General features: G+C 50.6%; 1 protein-coding gene across 2 annotated transcripts in view; it reads left to right on the top strand.

Moving 5' to 3' along the window:
- The window catches only part of GNB1L (G protein subunit beta 1 like), a 67,973-nt gene that overhangs the window by 29,771 nt on the left and 11,363 nt on the right, over positions 1-26,839 (top strand). For both annotated transcript variants that reach the window (XM_027049723.2, XM_015081817.3), the window contains 3 exons: positions 3,960-4,122; positions 8,237-8,335; positions 13,188-13,403. In XM_027049723.2, coding sequence (XP_026905524.2) covers positions 3,960-4,122; positions 8,237-8,335; positions 13,188-13,403 — 478 coding nt within the window. The remainder of the gene's footprint in view (positions 1-3,959; positions 4,123-8,236; positions 8,336-13,187; positions 13,404-26,839) is intronic.

Here is a 26,839-nt window from a genome sequence, read left to right as displayed (position 1 = left end):
CATGTCAAGGGGAGGCCAGAGGACAGAAAGCTGGGAGCCAGGCTGAGAGTTAGTTGCCGCCTGCGTGCCTGAGAGCACACCTGTGCCAGTGACAGCCACCTGGGTGGATTTGTTTCCTCCCTTTTTCATTGCGAATTGTGCATACTTAGAGAAAAGTGCATATAACATGTTTACAGACTGTTGTGTTATTACAGAGTGGACACCTGGGTAACCACTCCAGTCCGGAAACACAACACTGCCGGGCATGATGTCTGCCCCGCTCCTGGCCTCGGGAGGCAGCCCCTTGCACCTTATTCTCACTGTATCATCTGAATGTGCATTTCCAAAATGCATAGAGTCGTCATGTCTAATTTTTTCTCTACTTAAAAAAATGGAGCCATACAGAACAGCTTCCTCTGTATATGACTTCTTCTATTCAGCTTTACATTGTGAGATCCACCATCATGCTACACAGTGCATTGTGTGGGTTTTTTCCTGTGTGGTATTCCACTGGATGTGGATTGTTTACCATTCTACTGTCAGTAGAGATCTCGGTTGTCCACTTGGGGCTGAGAATGACACTTAAGAAGGCTCCTATCTGGGGTACCTGGGTGGCAGTTAAGCGTCCAACTCTTGATCTCAGCTTAGGTCTTGATCTCAGGGTTGTGTGAGCACAAGCCCCTCATTGGGCTCCATGCTGGGCATGGAGCCTACTTAAAAAAAAAAAGAAAAGAGAAGAAAAAAAATCTTAAAAAGAAAGAGTCCCATCTGGGTCTCCTGGTGCCAGGTGTGCCGTGTCTGCAGGTGGGACCCTATACCCAGAGGTGGGCCGTCCGGGCCACAGGGTGTGCACATGTTGGGCTGCTCAGAAGGTGGCAGGCTGTCCCCAGTGCAGTAGGTGATCCCACCCTTCCACTGCCCCCTGGGGCCTGGGAGCTTCTGGTGTGGCCTCATTTGCATTTTCCTGACCACTTAATGAGCCAGCCCTCTTCTGCTTCGTTAGCCACTGGGACAAAGTCTTCCTTAAATGTGCATTTCTTTATTGGATTGACTACCTTTTTCTTACTGAGAGTTCTTTTTATATTCTGGATATGGTTGATATTTTTATATCACCAGTTACTTCTCCACATGGTGGCTTACAGTTTGCACTCACTTACTGGTGTCTTTAATGAGCAGAAGTTAGCCATTGAAATGGAATCAAATCTGCCATCTTTCCCTTATGGCTGGAGCTTCACTCTTGTTTCTTTTTGCCCACACTTCATTTGGAATTGCCTGTCGGTATGGATGAGCATTCTTTGTTTCCATTTGGATACCCGGTGGTCTTGTCCTCCCTGCCCTTGTTTCCCCTCCAAGTTCAGTGACGTGGGCAGTTGAGGAAGTAGGTAGTGGGGAGTGGCTTCCAGGCAGGGATGTTGGAGTGGCATGCCCAGTGGCCAGAGAACCAGGGTGATGGGGGCGAGGTCTCAGAGTGGCTGGGGAGGTTGGGAGACTGGCTGCATCATGCAACCAAGCTTGTTGGGGGAGCGTGGCAGTAAATATCTTGAGGAAAAATGGGAGGCAGATTTTTCATGGGTCAGAGAAGGAAGTCACAAACCTGAGAAGGAGGAGGTGGGGAGGAAGAAGCTTCAGGGCATCAGCATGAACTTGTGGCATTTTGAAAATATATACACAAAGATAGACACAGAAATTCTCGTGTGTGTATGTTTGCATGTGTGAGTGTGCGTGTTTGTGTGTGTGAGGTATGTTTGCATGTGTGAGTCTGTATGTGTGGTATGTTTGCGTGTGTGTGTGTGTGTGGTATGCTTGCATGTGTGACTGTGTGTGTGGTATGTTTGTGTGTGTGTGTGTATGTGTGTGTGTCTGTGAGGTATGTTTGCGTGTGCGAGTCTGTGTGTGTGTGGTACATTTGTGTGTGAGTCTGTGGGTGGGTGTGAGGTATGTTTGTGTGTGTGAGTGTGTGTGTGAGATATGTTTGCATGTGTGTGTGTGAGGTATGTTTGCGTGTGTGAGTCTGTGTGAGTCTGAGTGTGTGTGAGGTGTGTGTGTGTGTGTGTGTGTGAGGTATGTTTGCGTGTGTGTGTGTATGTGGTATGTTTGCATATGTGAGTCTGTGTGTGTGAGGTATGTTTGCGTGTGTGTGTGCACGTGAGGTATTTGCATGTGTGTGGTATGTTTGCATGTGTGAATCCGTGTATGTGTGTGTGAGGTATGTTTGCATGTATGAGTCTGCGTGAGATATGTTTGCATGTGTGAGTGTGTGTGAGGTATGTTTGCGTGTGTGAGTCTGTATGTATGTGAGGTATGTTTGCATGTGTGAGTGTGTGTATGAGGTATTTCACATGTGTGAGTGTGTGTATGAGGTATTTTGCATGTGTGAGTGTGTATATGAGGTATTTGCATGTGTGAGGTACGTGTGTGAAATATGTTCGCCTGTGTGAGTCTTTGTGTGTGGGGAGGTGTTTGCGTGTGTGAGTGAGCTGTGTGTGTGTGTGTATTTCCTGGCTCTGTCTGCTGAGAGGGCCTGGTGGTGGCAGCACCTCACAACAGTGAACAACACCAGCATCCAGATCTTGGTTTGCAAATATCTCTCTGCACTGAAAGGAACAAGGGTCCCTTGGAGAAATGATACTAGGTCTGGAATATCTTGCTGATGGACACGTGTCAGAAGGACTCTGAGCCAGCTTGAAGGGGGTCCCATTGGCTGATCTGGGATGGTTTAGCACAAAAATAAATAGTGAGAAGTGTAGATGACAACCCACTGAGTAACACAGGAATGTGTAAGTCCAGAGCAATGGGGAGGCGAAAGTCCGTTCTTCCTGTGGGATAGCACCTTGTAATTGTAGAAGGTGGTGGGCTTGGGAGTCACCCACCAGTGGCTGTGAAGGCCTCAAGGACAGGTGGGCAGCCCTGCTGTGTGCCAAGGCTGAGCCGTTTGAGGGTTAGGATACAGACTGACAACTAGAGTCCTGTGTCTTTGTAAAGGTGTTTTTCCTTTAACTTTTCAGTATCGAGTCGACACGCTTCTCCAACATCCTGCAGGTCGGCTCCTGGGTGCCCTTCCCCTTGGTCACATTGTGTCATACATTTGTCATAGTCTGCAGTTTGTCTTGGGACCCTGACACCCTGGCTGTTTTCTAAATGTGTACATACCGAAGTCTGTTCTTTGTGGACTCGTCCTGTGGGCTTGACGATGCCCACAATCACGTAGGGCCACCCCAGGGCCACACAGGGCGGTCAGCACGCTGCAGGGCCTCTGTGCACCCCCTGTAGGTGGTACCCCTAGTCCTCCACATGCCATCATGCTCCCCCCCCACCACACACACAGAGAACGCCCCACCAGGGGAATCGTACAGAAGGTGGCCTTTAAGCTCTGGCTCCCCTCACTTAGCAGATGTTCCTACAGGTGGTTGCATGTGCCCCAGTTTGTCCCTGTCTGTTGCTGAGTGGAATTCTGTGGTGTGGATGCATCACTGGTTTCTCAGTCTCCTGTTGAAGGGTTGTTTCTGGTTTGGCTCGGGCAGTTATGAACAGAGCTTCTGTAAACATTTGTGTATGGGCTTTTATGTGAATATAGGTTTTAAATTCACTTGGGAGAATTCGTGAGGGTGGGATTGCTGGGTTGTCAAAGTTCATTCACAAACAGAAGGAAGAGAGTGAACTCATGCTTTGGCAGCATAGGGAGTGGCAGAAAGGGCGCGGGAGGCTGGGCTTGGGGCAGGGGCCATGAGGTTCCCTGGGCCTGGGTTCATAGTGCACCTCTGGGACGACCCATGAATGTGTGAGGCATCAGGCATCTTGGATGCAAAGCCCTTCCTTGGCTGCAGTTACCCAGCCAGATAATTGAGGCCTTCTAGGTCCCTCTCTGGAAAGTGTCCCCTGCCTGCCTTCGGCGTCAGGCTGGCCCTGGCATGCTCGTCCAGGTGGGACACCCAGTCTGCTCACCTGGGAGGCTCACGTTCTGTCTCCTCTTGGTCTGGCAGTCAGGGCAGGGACCTGAAGCTGTGCCTATGGGACCTGGCGGAGGGCAGAAACGCTGTCGTGGACTCCATGCGCCTGGAGAGCATGGGCTTCTGCAGGAGCACCGTCCTGGCCAGGGGTCAGAGGCACTGGATGCTGGCCATGCCGGGGAGAGGCAGTGACGAGGTGAGCACCAGCCCATGTGGTGCCCCTGGCTCCACAAGCTGCTGGCACTTGGTTTCCCTAAACACATATGCTCATCCTAAGCACCTGTTACAGGAACACTGTGCCCACCACAGAACCCCACAGAGTGGTGGGTCTAGGTCTGTCTGCTGGATCACAGCTCCAGGGGCCTTGACCTGGCTTCCTGTGAGGTGTCCAGTGGTGAGAGTCAGGAAGGGAGGCCCCAGCACCCAGTACCATATGGCACGGGATGGGCGAATGTCAGGGGAGAGACTGCTCAGACAGGTCCTCAGAGGACTTAGGAGGAGACACACATGGGGGGATGTCCCAGGCAGGCTAGCAGGAGGTGGTGGGAGAGAAACTGAGGCCTTATGGAAGTCTGGGCGTCGGAGCCAGGGCAGCAGGGGAGGGAGGCCTTCTGGGGAGCTGAACTGGGTCCTGGCATGAGAGACCTCAGTCAGATGTGGGATGCTGGGGGCAAAGACTGGTACCAGGGCAGTAAGCTCAGTATAGGGGGCACAGGTGAGCAGAGGAACTCAGGGAATGGGGCTTCGGGTGGGCGTGATGGAGCCTCGGAAGTCACCATCATATGGGGCTCCGGCCAGAACAGCTAGCAGTAGTTGGTGACAGGGAGCTGGGCAGGCTAGACAGCATGTCCACACCCCCAGAGGCAGAAGAGGCAGAGCCCACCATGGGAAGCAATGCCCAGGACATGGGAACAGATGGTGGGATGCAAGGGTGGGAGGGTAAGGTGGAAGATGTGGGTATGGGTGGAGGTGCCAGATTTTGGGGAGCTGAAAGGAAATTGAAGAAAAAAACCCAGAAGCAGCAACCAGACAGGCCTGGTGAGTGTCGGGGCATGGCTGCTCAAGGGCCGGGCCGAGTGTAGGGGGTCAGGGGCTCTGAGTATGGGCAGGGAGGGCTGGGGTGTGCACACGTACAAGGGGAGGGAGCCTCCTGGCTCCTTGTCCCCTGCTGGCCCCAAGAGGCAGTGCAGCAGGCAGCGCTGCGCAGGGACCCGAGGCCGCGTGCACACAGTGAGGTTTGGCCCCCACCCAAGAAGACTCGTTTGTCTTAAAGCAGATTCAGTTCATAAATAATGAGATAGGAACAGGCATTTATTTGTTCATGATTGCGTTTAAATCACCAATTAGGAGCTACATACACTTTTCTTGCCAATTTGCCAAAAACCTGTTAAAAGTTTTATTAATGTGAAAAGAGAGGGCTGTGCTTCCTCCCGGACAGCCGGGGCCAGGCAGCGCCAAGCCTTGCTCATGTGCTGCGCACTTCAGAACCCAGCCCGGGCTGAGCCAGCCCTTCCTGCTCAGGTGGGGGGTGCCCTAGGCTGTCCTCCACTTCTCAGCCACCCCAAGTCTTCCTGGCTGCTTGTCCCTCTCCTGGGCCTGGCCCCCGAGACCCCGCATCTCCTGCTTGATGCTGTTTTTGTTTTTGTTTTTAAGTTTTATTTATTTTTGACAGAGAGACACAGCATGAGCGGGGGAGGGGCAGAGAGCGGGAGACACAGAATCTGAAGCAGGCTCCAGGCTCTGAGCTGTCAGCACAGATCCTGATGCGGGGCTTGAACTCACTGACCGTGAGATCATGACCTGAGCCGAAGTCAGACGCTCAACCGACTGAGCCACCCAGGCGCCCCAGCTTGATGCTGTTTTTAACTGACTTGCTGGTTCTCCATTTGTCAGTGCAGGAGGCATCTATGTTTTTCAGGAACAGCCAGTTTGGGGACCTCGTATATTCTGGGAAAATGGTTGTTTTCCATGTTCCCACGTGGAATCTGCCTGGACTGAATCTGTCTGGAAAAGCATCATTGGCCTATGCCCAGACAATGCCTGGGGAGGACGTGCTCCCACCCCGCTTGGCCGTCTGGGTGGCCACACTTGCCCAAACCAAACATTTTACCTTCTGGAAATAAAAGTTGCAGTTGAGTGCCAGATGGAAAGCACACTGGTGTCTGTAGGAGGCTCTGGGCACAGGCATCCAGGCTTTTGCCAGAGCCCAGAGCTCCACTTCAGAATCACGGAGGCCCCTGGGCCTGCCCTGGTCCTCAGGTCCTGGGCTCCTTGCTCCCCTGCACCCGGGATATGGCTGTGGGTTCTGCCACTCACACTTCCTTCCACAGCACCTAGCTCAGGCTTCAGGGCTATCCTGGTTTTCTCCCTTTCCTCTTAGAGCAGGCTTGCTGGGTGACTCACTGCTACCTGATCCCCTTATCTTCATGCCCCTCCACTCTGCCACCAGAGGAGTCTTCCTGGGCCCACAAATTGGGATAGGCCATCCCTCACTGTACCTGTGGGCTCTTATGCCAGGCCATCCAGAGTGCAGGCCTGTGCAGGCTGTGCGTCCGGTGACTTCTGCTTCCTCCATTTATTTTGAGAGAGAGAGAGAGAGAGAGAGCTGGGGAGGTGCAGACGGAGACGGGGAGAGAGAGAATCCCAAGCAGGCCCTGAAACTGTCCGTGCAGAGCCTAACACAGAGCTTGAACCTACAAACTGAGATCATGCCCTGAGCTGAAATCCAGAGTTGGACATTTAACTGGCTGAGCCACCCAGGCACCCCGTGCAACTTCTTTCTTGTATTTGTTTCCATTTTGCTAGAGCTTCTCCTTGAGCATCTTTGCTGTTCCAGGGGTCTCCTTCTAGCATCCTCTTATTTCACGACAGTAATAACCTCTCACATCACTTAGAGTCTTTTGTGTCTCTTTTGTGGGCAGTGAGGGCTACAGTGGCTGGCATGGACACCGATCCTGCAGGCGCAACACTGATCCTGCAGAGGGTGGGGGAACCTGTATGTTAGGATACAGTGTGGGCCTCTGGCGAGAGCCCTGCCCAAAAGGTACCCACAGCTGCAGCCTGTGGGGGTGGCGCCCCCACATGGGCCTGCAGCTGAGAGGACCAGGCTGTACACTGGCTTTCTGGTACCACTGCCTGCGGTGTCCCCTTGCATGGACCCAGCATGCATGTAGCAGATCTGGAATTCATACTCGTGACTTAATCCCAGACCCTGGGCTCATTCTCCCTTGTGGCTTAGTGAAGCAGCCCAGCCCAGACCCACACACCTCCAGTTCACTAGGCATCAGAGAGCAGGCCACCTGTCCTTTCAACGCCCCTAACCCCTCTGCACCTCAGATTCTTCATCTGCAAACCGGAGGATATCCTCTTGTTGACAAGGGATTATGTGTGACTCCGTGATGACTGCACGTTGTCGTGACATTATCTGTACAGTGGAGCCTCCCCATCATGGAGTGGTGGACCTACGTTGCAGAATCGCCTCCACTTCCAAGCACCACAGGAGGGGGCGTCATTGTCCCTGTGTGGTGGATGAGGGAGGTGAGACACTAGGGATGCAGATGGCTGGGGACCCAATTCTGGTCTGTGGTACTCTAGCACCCAAGCCTGCTCCTTGTGGCTGCAGCTGTCCCCTCCAGATGGTGTGGGGCAGAGTCTGGCCCATGTCAGGTCAATGGTGAGCCAGGGCCTGAGTATGACCTGGCTATGTGGACCAAAAAGGCACACCTTCCAGCCCAGGCGCAGGAGGGCCTAGTGACACAAAACACCACTGTGATGCCCAGTATAGAGGTGAGGGGTGCTGGGAACGGCCAGGCTCCAAATAGAGTTCCCACTGGTGCACACCATGTTCATTTCCTAGGCTTACTGGTGGTCTCCACATGTTCCCTACACAGGGAACTTCTGTAAACCGTTTGATGCTCCTGTGATGGTTCAGAGTTGTTCACATGAAAACCCACACCAGGAAAGAGAAGGAAGCAGAGATCAGGCGAATGGGCAAACTGAGTCAGTGCCAAGCAAGCCTCCCACTCAGTGAAAAGGTAAAATCGGGAGAGGCCGGAGGCGGCTGCCAGGTGGTGATGCTGGTTAGAGGGACATGCCGGTCACTCAGGAATGACGCGTGAGTTTTGCAACACCCGGCAGTGCCCAAGCCCACGAGCCTGTGCGGCCTAATTAGGAGGCTCGGCTCCTAGGTTCCTACGGGGAGCAGACAGAAACTCGCAGCAGCCTTGGCTAATCGCCTTAAAAGTCTCTTGTTTGTATAGCACAGGCTAGACTTGGCGCCGGCCCAAATCAACTTGTTTTCTTACTGTCAGGTTCAGATTCTGGAGATGCCATCCAAGACGTCAGTGTGCACCCTGAAGCCGGAGGCAGATGCCAAGCCGGGCATGCCCATGTGCCTGGAGCTGTGGCAGGTAAGGCCCAGCGCACGCCAACCACGCCCTGCCAGCCACGCCCTCCGGGCCGTGAATCATGCCCCATTCAGGATTTGGTTTATCGTCAAACCAAAGGACAATTAGCCCCCTGGGAATACATGTACACACTGCCTTCCGCAGCCTCGGTATCCCAGCCAGCTCCTGTTGTCCTCCTGCCGCTGCTGCTACTCGTGCAAACTGCCCAGGACAGGCCTAGCTTGTGCTGTCCTCCACAGGGTGCCCCCCTGCCCATGCGGTGAGGAGGGACAGCTGGGTCAGCTAAGCTCCGCTCCTCTCTGCACACCAGTCCGCAGCCCTGCAACTGTGCACGGGGTTAAGAGGGAAGTGCTGGCTAACCCTGCAAGCCTGCCTGGCCCCTGCTCTGCTTGGGATTACTTTGTGTTACTTCTTTGCCTCATAGAGGCAAGAGTGGGCTTAACACGTTGTCTTTGCCTGCAGCCACACTTGGCGTTTCTGATTGTCTAAGCCATTTCCTTGTTTCTTGACTATTCTGATTAGAGAGAGTCCGGAGGCATCTCCTGGGGCTGGCAGCCGAAGCCTGGGGCCGGGGAGTGGGTCGAAAGCCTGAGTGCTGGTTTTGGCTTGAGCTCCAAGCCTGAGGCCTGGGAGGATTCCTCCTGGGGCCACCCACTTACCTCTACCAGAGGCCTCATTTCTTCTCAAGGCACAGCCTCCTCTCCCCCACAGGGGTCAGTAGTGGCTCAAAGTGTGTGTTTCTGCTCCTCATGGCTGCTAGTGTTTGGGGCAGCAAAGCAAATGGTCTGGTGTGCTCACTTGGAAAGAACCCAGGCAGTATCTTGGCCATGGTAGAAACCGTGGTGAATAGGTCATTGACCAGTGCTTGCCTGGGAGTGCAGTTTATAGGCACTTTCCCAGCTCTGTTCAGTTCAGCAGCACCTTCTGAGAAGCCACCCTGAGCCTGCCTGAGATCAGGAGGAAGTGATTTCCTGCCTCGTGCCTCACTGCTCATTTGAACTTTTCATAAGATGGGGTTGGGCAGTTTGGAGGTGTCTGTGGGACCAACAGGACCCAGGGGGCCAGGCACCCCAGAGACCCTGCCTCAAGCTTTTTGACCCTCCAGGGACCTGCTCTTTCTTGCCATTGGTTTCCCCTTGCAATTTCTTATCTGAGAACATTCCAGTTGGAATTTGTTTCCAGTTGGAAATCTCTGACAAGCTGATCCTGTGGTGTCCTGCTGCTGCTGTATCTCTCAGAAAGAAGCCCACGGGGAGCTGAGTTTGTGGGGGCTCCAAGAGGCCTGCCTGAATGACAGAGCTCCTGGCACCAGCTGGTATATGGCGGGGAACACCCCGAGGCCGTGACGCCTTGGGCCCTGGCGTGGTGCTCACAGGTCCTAGGGAGGACATCCCGGCTGCATCCGCTCATATTCCGCGCCCTGGAAGCACTGCCATTGTGTAATCATGTAAAAATTCCAGCAGAAAAATGTGTAGAAATGGGATGTACAAACTTGTTAAGGTAATTAATATAGTTGACAGAAGGACAAATCGAGTTTTTGTTAGTTGATACAGATCCAACGCAGGGCATTCTGTTTTTAAAAAAAAAAAAAAAAAAAGTCAACACTAATTTGAAAGGTCCTTTTTTTTTCCCCTCTCCAAACCTGAAGGCCCAGGTTGTAATTTATTAATCTGAGTGTGGCAGAATGGCCTGACGTATTTTTCACTGAAACATTCAGATGTATTCTTGTTTTGCTTTTTATTTTATTTTATTTTTTTTTTCAACGTTTATTTATTTTTGGGACAGAGAGAGACAGAGCATGAACGGGGGAGGGGCAGAGAGAGAGGGAGACACAGAATCGGAAACAGGCTCCAGGCTCTGAGCCATCAGCCCAGAGCCTGACGCTGGGCTCGAACTCAGGGACCGCGAGATTGTGACCTGGCTGAAGTCTGACGCTTAACCGACTGCGCCACCCAGGCGCCCCTTGTTTTGCTTTTTAAAGCTGTTGACTTGCATTGTTAGGATGATCATCATACAAAAGATCAGGAATATCCATCACAGTAGCTCTAAGAGGCTCCCGACCCCTGGGCCTAGGGATCCCTCCAGTGAGCTGGGAGCTTCCCACAGGACTGGTCCCAGGAGGTACTGTAGGCATGGCCTGCCCAGCCCACTGGAGTCCCACCCAGTCAGCACAGGATAGGACAGGACACAAAGCAAGTCCTTTTAGAAACTTCAGGTCCTCGTCCTGTGGAGAGCAACCTGTCACCAAAGGCCGGAGGACATGAGACCACTGTCCTGTCTGTGGTGTCTGTCCCTGGGGGCCACAGGGGCCCTGCAGCACAGGTGGGGGGCGGCAGCCATCAGGGCTGGAGCTCAGCATTTGGTCACCCTTGGCAACAACAAGGTGAGTCGCTGCAGGTCAGTCTGGCTTCTGATCTGGACCCCCTGTGGTACCTTGATAGGTGGGTGAGTAGCATGCTGCCCCTGAACTAGCTGGGATGCTCAGAACCCAGAAACCACAGGCATCATGTGGACTTGAGCTACAGAAACAGACCAAAGCCAATGTGTTGGCACTGGGAGGAGCCCCAGATGAGGGAAGAATGAATGTACCCAGGGGATCAGAGGGTGGCAGATCCCTGGGGGAGGAGCAGACTGGGCTGAAGCAGGGTGGATGGAAAGCAGGCAACAAGACAGATCACTGCCCTGAGGGGAACAAACCCAAGTGGGCCCCAGGTAAGTTCCTCAGACCTGGCCTGTGGGGTGGGGTCCAGCAGATCTGGTCTAGGAGGTTGGCATGAGTTCCTGGTTGGCATGCAGAGCATTGGGCTGTTCTCACCTGGCTGTCACCCTTCCTTGAGTCCAGATATATATGGCTGCTCATGAGGGGAGGCCCTGCCTGGGGAGGTACAGCTACCCGAAAGGGGGATGCCAGAGCAGAGGGCCTGACTGCTTCTTAAAGTAGTCTGTCCATCCTTGGAGAAAAGTGGTGTAAACAATTTTATACCTCACAAATAAGTTCCAATCAGTTGACTTGAAAGATAACAAAATGGAGCTTTTCTCCATTTTAAAACTACAGGGAAAGTACACCAACACTGTCATGGCTTTGCATGGGAGGTTAGACGGAACCAGTGACCACGCTTAGCTGCTCCCAGCCTTGGCCCCTGCATGGCAGGCATCACCAGATGCTGTGCACACACAGGGTTCATGGTCACAGGGCCCATATCCTGACTGCTTGCCCAGTCGGGCCTGCCAGGAGGCAGTCACCATGCAAGAGGCCCCAGGGAGGAGCACAGGCTGCCCCAGGCTAAGTGAAACTAGGAAGCCTTTCTGTTTTTGTTTGTATGAACATGTATTATCATCAGAAAAAATGTATAAGCCATTTCCGAGGAAATGTAGGAGGTGTCCTCCAGACTAGCTCCGGCCTGGGAGGATTCACTGTGCTGTGTGCAAGTCTTAGTGGCTGTGTCAGACTCCCCCTGGCTCCCATCACTAACCAGGGCCCCAGTGACATACAGCACACCCTGAAGCCTCAGTTTCCCCTTCTGATACACGGAGAAAGCCTTGTTTCCGTGTGTTGAGGTTGTAGTATCCACTCGTTAGACACAAGTCCTCGTGCCTTCTGGCTAACCCCAGTTACCTTACTCAGCTGCACAAGCCTGTCCTTTCTGAGCACTCCTAAATGTGGAGAGGCACTCTGTGTGGTGTGTACAGCATCCAGGCCCAGAGCCCCTCTGGGCAGATAGAAGCACCCGTGCAGCTCAGTAACAAGGAGCTCCAGCAGGTGGACAAGGAGGGCCTCCATGGCCTTGTCGGCCCATGAACAGTGAGGCCCAGGCACTCTGCTCACCACCAGCCTTGAGACCTGCAGTAGACCATCCTGGAGGTTGCAGGTGATGCAGGAGGCAGCCTCTCTCTGACCAGCCCCTAAGGCCCCATCCTCACCACTGACCATCCAGGGGCTGTGGGCCAAACCTAGTCAGTTCCCTAAGACTCATTTGAGCTCCTGGCCCTTGGAAAATTCACTGGGGAGGGGATGTGCTCAGTTATTTCTGACACTTGGAGTGACACCAACCCCAGGCAGCTTAGCAGGAAATGCAGAGATGAGTGAAGAGCAAAAGGCATCGGCTGGCGTGTGCTTTGTCCCAGGAGCAACCTGGGCGCCTGTGCTAGAGACTGGGCACCAAGCATGGGACTGCCGCTTTCAGTGCTGGGGTGACATGGAGTCCCACGGTGCTCCCCTGGAGTTGTTGCCGAGGCTAGATAAACGAGGCGTCTGCCCAGGGTGCGGAGCCCTCTGACCTGCGCCCTCATTCATCACAATAGCTCAGGGCCGGCCGGCAGAGCTCGGCTCACACCAGTCAGCGCCCTGGCGACTCACCAGGCCTGGGGGTGGGGGGCTTCCACGGCGACGTTGACAAAGCACAGAAAGTTCATTTTTCATTGAGATGGAGCTCACGATTTCCTTTGGCTGGCAGTTCTAGACAGGTGACCGCCTCACGAAGGGGTGGCCACAAGTCTCAGCCTGCAGAAAGGAGACATGAAGAAGCGGCAGCACCTGGGCTGGTGAGCAGTGGCATGGCAGTGTGAGGCGGGGGCCGTGCTGGGCTATCCCAGGCTCTGTCCCCCCCCCCCCCCAGGGTGAGTCCTCGGGGTGCCCCAGCACCGGCCCGTGCCAGCTTTGTGCCGATGGTGCCGGCCATCAGGGTGGCATGCAGAACCTCCGAACTGTTACTGCCGGTGTGGGGAACACGGGAAACAGCTCCCCGGCTGGGCCACCCCCAAGGCCCAGTGGGGGAGCTCACCCATCTCTGGAGCCCCTTCTCCCCCAAAACATACCAGGACCTTTTGGGAGCTGACTGCTGTGCTGTCCCCGCAGGCCGAGTCCAGTCCCCGCCCACTCCTCCTGGCCGGCTATGAGGACGGATCAGTGGCACTGTGGGACGTCTCTGAGCGGAAGGTGTGCAGCCGTGTCGCCTGCCACACAGAGCCCGTCATGGGCTTTGACTTTGACTCCCAAAAGGCCAGGGGCGTCTCGGGCTCTGCGGAGAAGGCGCTGGCTGTCTGGAGCCTGGATGAGCAGCAGGCCCTGCAGGTCAGTGCGCCAGACCCGAAGTGTCATTTATCCTGCTTTGCACTAACAGTCTGATAGGCTGAAACAATATTTAGGCATGAAGAGGAGTTGTTGCAGATCCCTGGCTAATTAATCACTGCGAGGCGGGGTGCAGGCCAGCCTGTCCGCGGGGCCGGCGCAGGAAGAAGGGGGCGTGGGCGTTTGTGAACCGTTCACATGGTTTGGGTTTCTCTCAGACCTTGGGTTAACAGCAGTCACGTCTTGTCCATCTAGAGAAAAGGCATGTAGAGTCCAGGAGTAGGCAAGCCCATTTGCAAAAACTCAGAGGAATTCGGTCAGTAAGGAACTGATTAATCAACAAAAACCGACCCAGTGTGGAGAAATCCACGGAGTCACGCCCCCGGGGCAGTCTGTAAGCCAACCCCAGGGAAGCCATTCCTCACGGCCAGAGGCCACAGCCAGGAAGGGGTGTGAGGCCTCAAGGCGGAGCGGGGCGGTGCTGAAAACCTTCCCATAATGTCTCACTGGACTTTCCCTTCCCACGTGACTCGTGGAGCACCGGGAGACCAGGTCTGGGCCTGTGGCTGGTGCTCAGCATGTGGTGGCCCAGCCTGCACGCTCAGCCCTGTTTGGAACCTGGGGAGTAGAATGGGGGGGAGGGCGGGCGGGAAGCCTCACACTAGGGCAGGTCCCGGGGGGCTGCGAGTGGAAGCTGCATGGAAGGGCAGTGACGTAAACCCAGGTCTGGTGGGGGAACAGAGCCCTGCATGGGAGATGTGTGGCGCTCAGGGAGACTGCCAGCAGAAGCAGCAGCAGGCTTGGCTCCTGGCCTCACCTAGGTGCTATCACTAGAGTACTAGAGATCATGTTTGCCCTCTTCTGCAGTAGCTTGGTGGAGACAGGAGGCCGAGGATGAAGGCATTCCTTAAGGCCCCTCTCCAGATGGGAGAGCCTTGTCCACAGCCTGGCAAGCCTGCCTCACCTCACACTTGCCCAGCCCAGGCCCCCACAGCCAGAAGAAGAGGCCCTGGGCAGTGGCCAACGAGCCCCTGAGGCACATGAGTTGGGGCAGAGGGGTGGGCCCCTGAGGAAAATCAGGGCACAACACTGCAGTGCCTAGCAGGTATCATGGGTCCTGGGTGCAACCCAGGGGTGGGACATGGCCATCAGATCATCCCAAAGGCAGGACAGAGTGAGGACAGCAGGGGCAGGGGTTTCACATGGTGGGTGAGAAGTCCTGAGGGAAAGGGAAACTGAGAACGAGCGAGGTGAGAGGGTGCTAGAGAGAATGGTAATGGCCATTCTCCATAATAGAGAGACCCGAGGATGGAACACTGAAGTCAAGCAGAGTGGGACCTGGGAGGGGCCTTTCATGTCCAAGCTGGAGTTGGAACTGGCATCCTAAAAAGAGTGGTCCCATCAGAGAACAGAGGTGAAAATCAGAGCTAGGAGCAGCAGGGCTGGAACTGTACATGCTGTCCTGGCATCTCTCCAGGTGGGACCTGAGCAGGGACCCGAGGATGGGGAACAGCCAGCCAGAGCCCAGAGAGAGGGGAAAGGGGGGGTCACATGTCACATTTGGGGACAGGGCACACATTCATGCTTCCTTGGCATTACTCCTCTCCAGCAGACCGGCTTGTGTCAGCACACTGGCTTGTGTCAGCACATGGCTGACTTGTTGTAAAGCCAGCTACCCATCTGTCCTCTGTCCTTATGTTGTCACAGAGAGTCCACGGAGGCCCTGCAGGAAGCAGGGTTAGACAAGCCTCCAAATGGGGCCCGAGCTGGCTGTCAAGGACCAAGTTTCTCATGCCTCCATCCTGGTAGGAGGGTCCCAAGGCATTGAAATTGTGGACTTGGGTGGGGATGGGAATGAATGTCTTCATGATGGCTTCATGATGACTGTCATCTTTTTTTTTTTTTTAAAGTTTGAGAGCGAGAGGAGCGTGTGAGTGCACGGAGGGCAGAGAGAGATAGAGAGAAAGAGAGAGAGAATCCCAAGTAGGCTCCACACTGTCAACACAGAGTCCAACTCAGGGCTCAAATTCATGAACCGTGAGATTACCACCTGAGCCAAAATCCAGAGTTAGTTAACCGACTGAGACACTCAGGCACCCCGGCTGTCATCTTTAAGAATGGGGCAGAGCCACTCTGGTGCTGGGTCTTCATGTCCTCAGCAGTGGAGGTCACCTTGCTGGGTGTCAAGCCCAGCCAGGTGGGCAGTGGAGTTCTCCCTCATACCCTTCTCTCTGCCTCTCGAGCCTGGTGGGGACCAGGCAGTGCCCCCACCTTCCCACTGTGGGGTCCAGTGCTCCATCCTGTTGTGGCTTGAACTTCATGAGCCTTGACCTTGCAAAGAGCTGAAGACTCAAGTGGCTTCCCTGAGAACCCTGCCCCAAGCCCCTGGACCTCTGGAAGGGTCCCCTTCTGCTGACCTGGCCCCGATCTGCCTGGTTTCTGCTGGCTTTTTCGGGAAACAGCTGCTGGAACTTAAGACTTAAATTTATGGTGCATGTTCCAGTCCAGAGATGAACTTTTATTTACTGATGAATTGAAAAGTTGAAGCACAGGGGATTATTAATGAATTTGAAAGTTAAAGCAGAAGGGGAGCCATGCATTGTGGAATGGACGTGGTGGTTACATGATGGTGTTACGCCAGGCTAGGGGGGCTCACTCAGTAGTACACATCAAAGGAGGAGGACAGTGCTTCTCCTGCTGAGCACAGTCACTAAAAACGGCTGCCTCACCCAGAAACAACTGCACATCAGTTTCAGAGTTGGCCCCAGAGGCCCTGGAAATTTTCAGGTTGTGACGCACAGGCCTCTGAGGAAGAAGTATCAGGGGCCAGCACCCACGGGCATCCACAGGCATCCTCGCCCCAAGGCCCTCAGCACACCGTGCTGGCCCTGCGATGTGGCCGCCCGCCCTAGTCCTTGAGCCACGTGGGCACAGATGTGCCTCACCTCACAGCCTGCTGTTGGACTCTCTAATGAGCCCAAATCAATCTCTCCCGGGCGGGCGCTGGGAGCAAAGACACAGATGAGGTTTCCCGCAGCAGAGCGTGGGTAATGGGAACCAGATGGCGGCTTTGCTGCGTGCACATTCCTGGCACCTGAGGTCATGTGCTATGAGAGCCACTAGTGGCCACGGATCCTTCCCAGAGGGTCCTCATCCAGGATGGGTGCGGCCAGGGGCCACAGCAGTGATCAAGGGCCTTCAGCCACTCTCATCCAGACACTATGGCCTCAGGAGCACGTGGTGACACTGGGCCACTCGCCTGCCTTCCAGAGGTGGCTTTCCCTCCAGCCTCCAGGGGATTGGGCCTTGGCTGTCGTCAGACACAGGTGGTGTGCAGACCTGCTCCTTCCTCCCACACTTGGGCAGGGCCCATGGCCTTGAAGCAGGGACTGATTTACAGCCAGCAGTATTTTTAGGCCTTTAAGTAATATTAAGCCCCCCCCCCCCCCCCCACCAACCCCAGGCAGCCTGGGCCAGGAATCAGACCAACCACACTTTCCCCGCATTGCACCGGCAGCTGGTTGGCCAGGCATCCTCCCGTCCTGCTGTGTGGCCATTGCCCTCTTTCTCCCTGACCTTCTTCTCCTCAAAAGTATCAATAGCAGGTCATGTGGGACAGGTAGGAAGGAGACTGGAGGGCCCCGAGACCAAGAAAATTGTGGACACAACCCAACCCACCATATGCATCTCAGGAACATAGCAGAACCAACAAAGCTCTGGCCACCATCACCACAAACAGTCCCTGTTGGGCCGCCCTCCTCCTCTTCCTCCTCCTCCTCTGGAATACAAGCCTGGGACAGGGACTGGCCTCATTTGGTTTAGGTCCCCATCAAAGCTTTTGCAGTTGCTTCTCTTCATTCCTGCCAGGGGAGCCTGCCTTGTGCTTCTGCCTCAGGGCCAGAGTCACTCCTGCCCCCGTGGGCAGCACTGGGTGTCTTAGCCCCTTCTAGGTGGCGACACTGGCATGGAAGGTGTTCTCTGCCCTGCACCCAGCTTCCAATGTGTAAGAACCCCAGTTCAGGAGCCTCTCTGGAAACTCACATTCCTCTTCCATTTGTCCTGGACTCTCGGTGTTCATCAGCAGAGAGCAAACTTGAAAGCATCCCTTATCTCTCTGTGAAATTCACATGAAGATGGACTAAGAAGGAGGAAATCTGGAAGCAGGGCCCCAGGTGGGTTCCAGGGAGTCCATGGCTCTGAGCCCAGGAATCCCCTGGCTAACCACTGGCTTAAGGCAAAGTCCACAAAAGAGCAAAGTATGAGGGACAGTGATGGTCATCAGTCCTCATTCCCAGCCACCCTGTCTGGTCCGTGAGAATGGAGAGAGGTTCAGGCAGATGCACACCCTCACGTGCGGGCACACATAGCATTTGCCTTCTCACACCTGCACAGAGGCTTTGGCTCCCACAGTCCTCCAGTGCAGGCCAGGCTTGGCAATTGCGGTCCGTGAACTGTAGAACCAGGCACTGGACAGAGCCCTGGAAGAGCAGGAGGGGGCCCTTGACCAGGAGATGCGGGGTGGGCATGGAGGTCCCTGGACAGGTCACTGCAGAGCTGCCCATGTGCTGATGGCACTGGCTAGGAACCCAGGACATCCCAAGTAGAGGCTGGGACTGCGGCAAGGATCCTGGCCATGCCATGGGTTGGATGGCACACCCCATTTGCTGTGGGATTTTAGCAGGTTCCCGTCATATCAGATCCTCATTCTACTCCTAGCAGGGAAAGAATCTGGATTGTGAATGGATGTTGAGCTGTCAGACTCAAGGCTTTTCTTCTCAAGTCAGTTAATTTAATATATTGCATGTTTTTGGTTTTTATAATATTAAAACAACTATATAGTGCTAAAATAACCCACTACATAGCATGACCATTTCCGCACTGTGGTGCTGGGCCGGAGTTGTTCAGGACCATCCGTCTGTCTCTCAGTAGACTAAGTTTCACCCCCTCTCTTGTTACTCCACTCTGCTTATGGTGTCGGGGTATCAGGAGCCCTAGAGTCTGGAGCCAGGCGTCCCCTCCTCTCCTGATCTCTGGATAAGTTGGCAGGAGGTCAGTTTTGTGAGTGGCCATGGGTCACTCTTGGCCTGTCCCACTGGAGCAGGCATTTTCTTTGCAAGGAAGGCTTGATTTTCTTCTTGAACTAATTTGTCTATGAGCATAAAAACCTCCAAGGTATTTTCATACTGCCTTTTTTATTTGTAACGATTGTTTAGATTTCTGCTATATTTACAAAACTGTTCCATTTTTATCCTTTATCAATCTTATCTTTGTTGATCTTTACTTGTTTTCCTTTTAATTCTTTTTAATTTTTTTAAGTGTTTATTTTTGAGAGAGGCAGAGCATGAGCAGGGGAGGGGCAGAGAGAGAGGGAGACACAGAATCTGAAACAGGCTTCAGGCTCTGTGCTGACTGCAGAGAGCCCGATGCGGGGCTCAAACTCACCAACCATGAGATCATGACCTGAGCTGAAGTCGGATGGTTAACCGACTGAGCCTTCCAGGCACTCCTCTTTGTTGATCTTTATAAGTCTTTTTGTTTCATTTCTGCTCTGATCTTTCCCTTTTCTCATCCGGTGTTCTCTGAGCTTGGTCTGTTTCTCTGACTTGAACTGGGTATGGAGCCCACTCATTCTCTGCCATCCATTCCCCACAGCAGCTGAAGTCTGTCTGTGACCCTCTGGCTGTGTCCCATGTTGGGAGATGTCACCATCTTCATCAGTGCTCACTTTTGGGTGGACCCGATATTTATTTGTTCTCTGCCTGCTGAGCTGATCAGATTTATGTTTCCAAATGTTTGATATTTCCCCCTAGTTATTTTTTTATTTTTCAATTCCTAACTTAATGCTGTGTGTTCAGAGAATAAGGTCTGAATGATATCAGCTCTTTGAAATGTGGAGGCCGGTCCAGTTGACATAAGTATTCCACATGTGAGAAGGAAGTGCCTCTCGTTGCTAGACGCGCAGCTGTACCTGCACACACTGAGGCAGTCCTGGCCCCGGGACTGGGCGCCTCTGGAAGCGGCAGGGAGACCCTCATGCTGAGGCACATCTCCGTAATTTTTCCTGCATCCTAGACATTTTTGCTTCTGCATTTTGAAGCTGGCTTAGGAACATACAGATTTAGAGTGGTCATCTTCCTAGGGAAATGAAGCTTTATACTTTAGTGACCTCATTATCTCTGAAAAGGATTTTTGCCTAAAAGCCTATTTTGCCAACTATTAATATGGTTCATACCAGATTTCTTCTGACTTTACTACTTCTTTTTATAGCTTTTAAAATTTTTTAAATTATTTTTTAAGCAATTATTTTTGAAAGAGAGCGTGTGTGAGCGGGGGATGGGCAGAGAGAGACGGGGACAGAGGATCTGAAGTAGGCTCTGCACTGAGAGCAGAGAGCCCGATGCAGGGCTTGAACTCACACACTGTGGGATCATGGCCTGAGCCAAAGTTGGATGTTCCACTAACTGAGCCACCCAGGTGCCCCTGTAGATTTTTTTTTTTTTAATCTTTTGCCTTCAACTTTTCTTCAGATGTAGGTATCTCTCTCACAGAGCTGGTTTTGCACATGGAATGCATTTCATCGCTGCTGTTTCATAACCGTAAATGTTGTCCAGGCAGTCTCACTCCTCAGGCACTTCTTCCAGAAGCTGATACAGCCACCTGTTAGGGAACATTTACTGGGAGCTTCTGAGTGTGTGAATCTGCACACTGATGGTGCCCACAGTTCTAGGTGCTTCTGTGGGTTTGTACTGGCCCTTCACTGGGTTGTGGGGAAGCCAGCTCCCAGCCAGCTCACCAGCCTTTGTGGGTCTTGTCCCACAAATTTTGATTTCTGTATCTTCATTTTTATGCAGTTCAAAATTCTTTCTTTCTTTTCTTTTCTTTTTTTTTTTTTTTGGTTCATTTATTTATTTTGAGAGGGAGAGAGAGCGCATGCGCAAGTTGGGGAGAAACAGAAGGGGTGAGAGAAACCTAAGCAGGCTCTGCGCTGTCAGCATGGAGTCCAACATGCAGCTCTAACCCACAGATTTCAAGATCATGACCTGAGCCGAAATCAAGAGTCAGACACTCAACTGACTGAGCCACCCAGGTGCCCCTATTCAGTTCAAAATACTTTCTATTTTCTCTTGTGATTTCTTCTTTGATCCAGTTATTCCTTAGAAGTAAATTATTTAATTTGCCAATATTTGTTGATTTTGTAGATATCTTTAATCTAGCTTAATTCTGCTGTCAGTGAAGGAACTTGCATGATGTCAACATTTCGATATTTATTGAGGCTTGTGTTTGGCCCAGCACATGCTACATCTTGGTGAACGCGTGTGTTCTGCAGTTGGTGGGTGGTGTTCCATCAGCGTGACCTCGGTCAAGGTAGTTGGTAGCATTTAAGTCTTCCATATCCCTACTGATCTTTTTGTCCGGTTTTCTGCTAGTTACTGAGCAAGGTCTTTGAATCATTGAGTGTGGCTGTGAATGTGCCTATTTCTCTGTTTCGTTCTGTCTGTTTTACTTCATGAATTTTGAAGCGCTGTCATTACACGCATTTACGATGGTTCCCACATCCTGCTGATTGGTCATCATGAAATATCCTTCTGTAGCTCTTGTCACATCTTTTTTTGTCGTTGTTTAATTGAAGCATAGTTGACACACAATGAATGTTACATTAGTTTCAGGTGTCTTGAGGTCGGCTTGGTCTGATGCTAATAAAGTGGCATTAATTTTCTCCTGTTTCCTCTCTTTTCAAGGCACATTTCCCACATCTCCCTTATTTTTAACCAATGTCCATCTCTTTATATTTAAAAAGCATCTTTCTTAGTCTTGCTTTTTAATCCTTTCTGACAATCTCTGCCTTCTAATTGGAGCACTTAGTCTGTTTGCACTTAATATAATTATTGATGTGTCCAGCATTAAGGCTGCCGTCTTGATACTTGTTTTCCACTCGTCACTTCTGTTTTGACCCTCTTTTACCCCTTTCCTGCCTTCTTGTGTGTTAATCAAGTATTCATATTTCAGTTTTCCATTTTATTTTCTCTCTTGGTTTCTTTGCTATAGCTTTTGCCATTTTCTTCTGAGGCCCTTGCAGGCCCATAGTATGCATCATTGACATTCCCAACCTTGCTTAATGTTGCCACACTCCCCCTATGTGCGTCAGAACCCCATGCTAGAATACCAGTTACCACCTTCCCACCCTTTCTCCTGCCGCTGTTATACATTTTACTTCTATACACCGTCTAAACTCCACTTTACAGTGTTATTGGTTTTGTGCTAAATCATCAGTTTTTATTTATTAGAACTTAGAGGAAATAAAAATAGTATAGGGGCACCCTAGTGGCTCAGTTGGTTAAGCGTCTGACTTGATTTCGGCTCAGGTCGTGATCTCACGGTTCATGAGTTTGAGCCCTGCATCTGGGTCTGCACTGACTGTGTGGAGCCTGCTTGGGATTCTGTCTGTCTGTCTGTCTGTCTGTCTCTCTCTGTCTCTTTGTTCCTCCCTCAGTCGCACTCTCTCTCTCTCTCTCAAAATAAATAAACTTAAAAAAAAAAGCATAGTACAGTTGACCCTTGAACAAGAGGTTTTAACTGTGCAGGTCCATTTATATGCAGATTTTTTAATAAATACAGTGTAGTTCAATAAATGTGTTTTCTTTTCCTTGTGATTTTATTAATATTTTCTCTTCTCTAGCTTACTTTATTGTAAGAGTATGTAGTATATAATACATATAATGTCTATTTCACCCTCTTTTTTAAAAAAGAATTCTGGGGGCGCCTGGGTGGCTCAGTCGGTTAAGCGTCCGACTTCGGCTCAGGTCATGATATCACGGTTCCGTGAGTTTAAGCCCCACATCGGGCTCTGTGCTGACAGCTCAGAGCCTAGAGCCTGCTTCAGATTCTGTGTCTCCCTCTCTCTCTGGTCTTCCCCTGCTTACGCTCTGTCTCACTTTCAAAAGTAAATAAACGTTAAAAATAAATAAATTAATTAAAATAAATAAGTAAGTAAGTAAATAAAATAAAAAGAATTCTGCCTATAGGACCTAGGGATGATGCTTTTGTTTTTCTTCTTGCACTTTAAAGCTGTTGTACTGGGACACTTGGGTGGCTCAGTCAGTTAAGAATCCAGCTCTTGATCTCAGCTCAGGTGTTGATCTCAGGACCATGAGTTTAAGCCCCGTGCTGGGCTCCATGCTGGGTGTGAAGTCCACTTAAAAAATAAAATTTAATTTAATTGTTGTCATCTGGTGTTCATAGTTTCTGATGAGAATTCATCATATCTTATCATTATTCCCAGATGCACCATGTGTCTCACTCCACGGCGGCTTTCAAGATTTTTTTCATCTGTAGTTTTCAGAGTTTGACCATGTAGGGGCTTTCATAAGTTCGACAGTTGGACAGTTGGATATCACCCCATAGGCTCCTGAAGCTCTGTTGAGTTTTCTTCATTCACTCTTCTCTCTTCGGGTTGAATAATGTTGATTGATTTGTCCTCTGCTTTACTGACTAATTTTTAATGATTTGCAGTCTGTTGTTAAACCTATTCTACAAATTTTACATTTCAACGATTGAGATTCTCAGTTCTACATTTTCTATTATAGTTCTTCTTTATTTTTTTAACAAAAGGCTTTAAAAAAAATTTTTTTAATGTTTATTTATTTCTGAGAGAGAGACAGAGCATGAGTGGGGAAGGGACAGAGAGAGAGGGAGACACAGAATCAGAAGCAGGCTCCAGGCTCTGAGCTGTCAGCACAGAGCCCAACACGGAGCTTGAACTCACAAACTGAGATCATGACCTGAGCCAAAGATAGTCGCTCAACCTACTGAGCCACCCAGGTGCCCCAACAAAAGGCTTTTTTTTAGAACAGTTTTAGGTTCACAGCAAAATTGAGAGGAAGGTATAGACATATCCCATATGCCCCTTGTCCCCCCACATATGTATAGCCTCTCCCCTGTTATCCACAGCCCACCAGAGCAGGAGAGCTATTATAACTGGTGGACCCACATGAGGGGTGCCTGGGTGGCTCAGTTGGTTGAGCATCCGACTTTGGCTCATGTCATGATCTCACGGTTCGTGGGTTCAAGCCCCACATCGGACTCTGTGCTGACAAGCTTAGAGCCTGGAGCCTGCTTCGAATTCTTTGTCTCCCTCTCTCTCTGCCCCTCTCCTGCTTGTGTGCGCTCTCTCTCTCTTTCGCTCTCAGAAATAGATAAATGGTAAAAAAAAATTTTTTTTAAAGATTAAAAAAAGTAAATAACTGGTGGACCCACATTGACATGTTATCACCCAGAGTCCATAGTTCACATAAGTTCACTCTTGGTGGTGTGCATTCTGTGGGTTTGGATGAGTGTATAATGACATGTGTCCACCATTATAGTATCACACACAGTATTTTCACTGCCCTGAAAATCCTCTGTGCTCTGCCCGTTCATTCTTCCTCCCTCACTAACCCCTGACAACTACTGATTTTTTTTATTGTCTCTTTGATTTTGTCTTTTCCAGAACATCATGGCGGGGTCAGATTGGCTTATTTTACTGAGTAATACGCATTTAAGATTCTTTTTATGGTTTGATAGCTCCATGTCTTTTTATGGTTTGATAGCTCATATTTTTTAATGTTTATTTTTGAGAGAGAGAGAGACAGAGTGTGAGCCAGGGAGGACAGAGAGAGGGAGACGCAGAATCTGAGGTAGGCTCCAGGCTCTGAGCTGTCAGCACAGAGCCCAACGTGGGGCTCGAACCTAGAGACTGTGAGATCATGATCTGAGCCGAAGTCAGACACTTAACCGACTGAGCCACCCAGGCGCCCCAATAGCTCATTTCTTTTTAATGTTGTTTTTTTTTTTCTTTGAGAGACAGAGAATGAGTGGGGGAGGGGCAGAGAGAAAGAGAGAGAGAGGGAGGGAGACACAGAATCTGAAGCAGGCTCCAGGTTCTGAGCTGTTAGCACAGAGCCTAACACGGGGCTCAAACTCATGAACTGCAAGATCATGACCTGAGCTGAAGTCAGACACTTAACTGACTGAGCCACCCAGGTACCCCACTCATTTCTTCTTAGCACTGAATAGTATGCCATTGTCTGGACGCACCACCATTTATTTATCTATTCACCTATTAAAGGACATGTTGGTTGCTTCCCAGTTTTAGCAATTATGAATAAAGCTGCTATAAACACCCATGTGCAGTTTTCTGTATGGATATAAATTTTCAGCTTCTTTGGGTAAATACCAAAGTGTCCAATTTCTAGATCATGTGGCAAGATTGTGTTTAGTTTTGTAAGATACCACCAAGCTGTCTTCCAAAGTGGCTGTAGAGTTTTGCATTCCCACCAGCAGTGGATGAGAGTTCCTGTTGCTCCACATCCTTGTCAGCATTTGGTGTTGTCAGTGTTCTGGATTTTGGCCATTCTAACAAATGTGTAGTGGGTATCTCACTGATGTTGGTTTTTTTAATTTTTATTATTGAAGTATAATTGACATACAGTGTTAACCTAGTCGTTGTTCTGATTTGCATTTCCCTGAGAATGTATGACAGAAGCACTTTTCTTATGCTTATTTGCCATGTGTATGTCTTCTTTGGTGAAGTGTCTGTTAAGGTGTTTGGCCCATTTTTTAATCAGGTTGTTTGTTTTCTTAGTGTTGAGTCATAAGAGTTCGTCGTATATTTTAGATAACAGTCCTTTATCAGATACATCTTTTGCAAATATCTTCTCCCATTCTGTGGTTTGTCTTTTCATTCTCTTGCCATTGTCTTTCACAGAGCAGGAAAATTTTAATTTTAGTGAAGCTCAGCTTCTCAATTCTTTCTTTCATGGATCGTACCTTTGGTGTTGCATCTAAAATGTCATTGCCAAACCCAAGATCATCTAGGTTTTTCTCCTGTTATCTTTTAGGATGTTTATAGTCTTGTGTTTCATATTCAGAGCTGTGATCCATTTTAAGTTATTTTTTGTGAATTAGGGATGTAAGGTGTTCGTCTATATTCATATTTTTGTACGTGGATGTCCAGTTGTTCCAGCACTGCTTGTTAAAAAGACTGTCTTTTCCTTCATTATGTTTCCTTTGCTCCTTTGTCAAAGACAAGTTGACTCTATGTGGGTCTATTTCTGGACTCTCTATTCTGTTCCCTTAATCTGTCTCTTTCATCAATAACCACACTATCTTGACTACTGTAGCTTTAGAGTAAGTCCTGAAGTCAGGTAACGTTAAGTCTCCAACTTTGTTCGTCTCCTTTAAAATATTGTTGGTTGTTCTGGGTTGGTTCTTTTTTATAATCTGCATTTCCTTTCTCTCTCTCTCTCTCTCTCTCTCTTTCTTTCTTTCTTTCTTTGAGAGAGAGAGTGTAAGCAGAGGAGAGGGGAGAGAGAGAGGGAGAGAGAGAAAAAGGATCTTAAGCACGCCACATTCAGTGTGGAGCTGATACACAGCTCGATCCACGACCCTGGGACCATGACCTGGGTTGAAATCAAGAGTCAGACGCTCAACCTACTGAGCCACCCAGGCACCCCATATAATCTCCCATTTTCTGCTAATAATTCCTGTCTATTCACTCATCAAGACAATTATTTTTAGTAATTATTTGAATGCACTTTCTTTCATTTTTTAAAAAACATTTAAACAGCTGCTTTAAAGTCTTTGATATGTCTAATATCTGTGTCATTCTGGGTCAGTTTCTATTTAGTGTTTTTTTTCCAGTTGACCATGAGTCATATATTCCTGCTTCTTCGCATGTCTAATAATTTTTTGTTTGCATGCTAGACATTGTAATACAGTCTAGTCTTTTGCACTGAAGAGTGTTTACTTTTGTTATTGCAGGCAATTCAGTTACTGGCTGTTGACCTTGAACTTATGTAGGTTTGGCATTATGCTCTGTCAGGACAGATATGTGGAAAGCCCAAGGTCCTTCCCAGGCTCCTCCGAAGTGGTGGAACTCACCTTCCAAACTCTGCCTCCCCTTCAGACCATGTAGAGCTCTGTCTCTAGCATTGTTACAGTAGGTCCAGGGTAGGCCTTACCCAAAGGTATGTTCCTCATTCCTGAAGTAAGACCATTGTGTCATCTCAGTTGGTCTTGGGATGTCAGGCAGTGTTTGCACTGTGGCTGGATGCACTGGAGATCACTGTTGAATCTCTTATAACTATTCTATTTAACCCTGCTGCAGCCACTGTCTGGTAAACCTCGTGTGCTGTCCTGAGCTTGCACAGCCCAGCCTTCCACACAAGGATGGATAGGGAAACCAGACATGGCCTTCCGTCCCTCCCCCAGTTCCCTCCATGCTGCTGGCTCACCCCACAAATTTAGCTGCTCTAGCTGCCCCACTCTGTGATCTCTGCCTCCTCAGCTTCATGTGCACAGAGGTGCACCACCTAGATTTCATGGCTGGGACATTTCCCTGGGCAGATTGCTGCTAGGGTTTTTGAGAGGCCCACCTCATCAGCTGCCCTCCCCACCTATTG

Source organism: Acinonyx jubatus, chromosome D3, assembly GCF_027475565.1.
Source record: "Acinonyx jubatus isolate Ajub_Pintada_27869175 chromosome D3, VMU_Ajub_asm_v1.0, whole genome shotgun sequence".
NCBI lineage: Eukaryota > Metazoa > Chordata > Mammalia > Carnivora > Felidae > Acinonyx > Acinonyx jubatus.
Note: the sequence above shows the minus strand (reverse complement) of the source record. Positions and strands in the feature narration are given on the sequence as shown.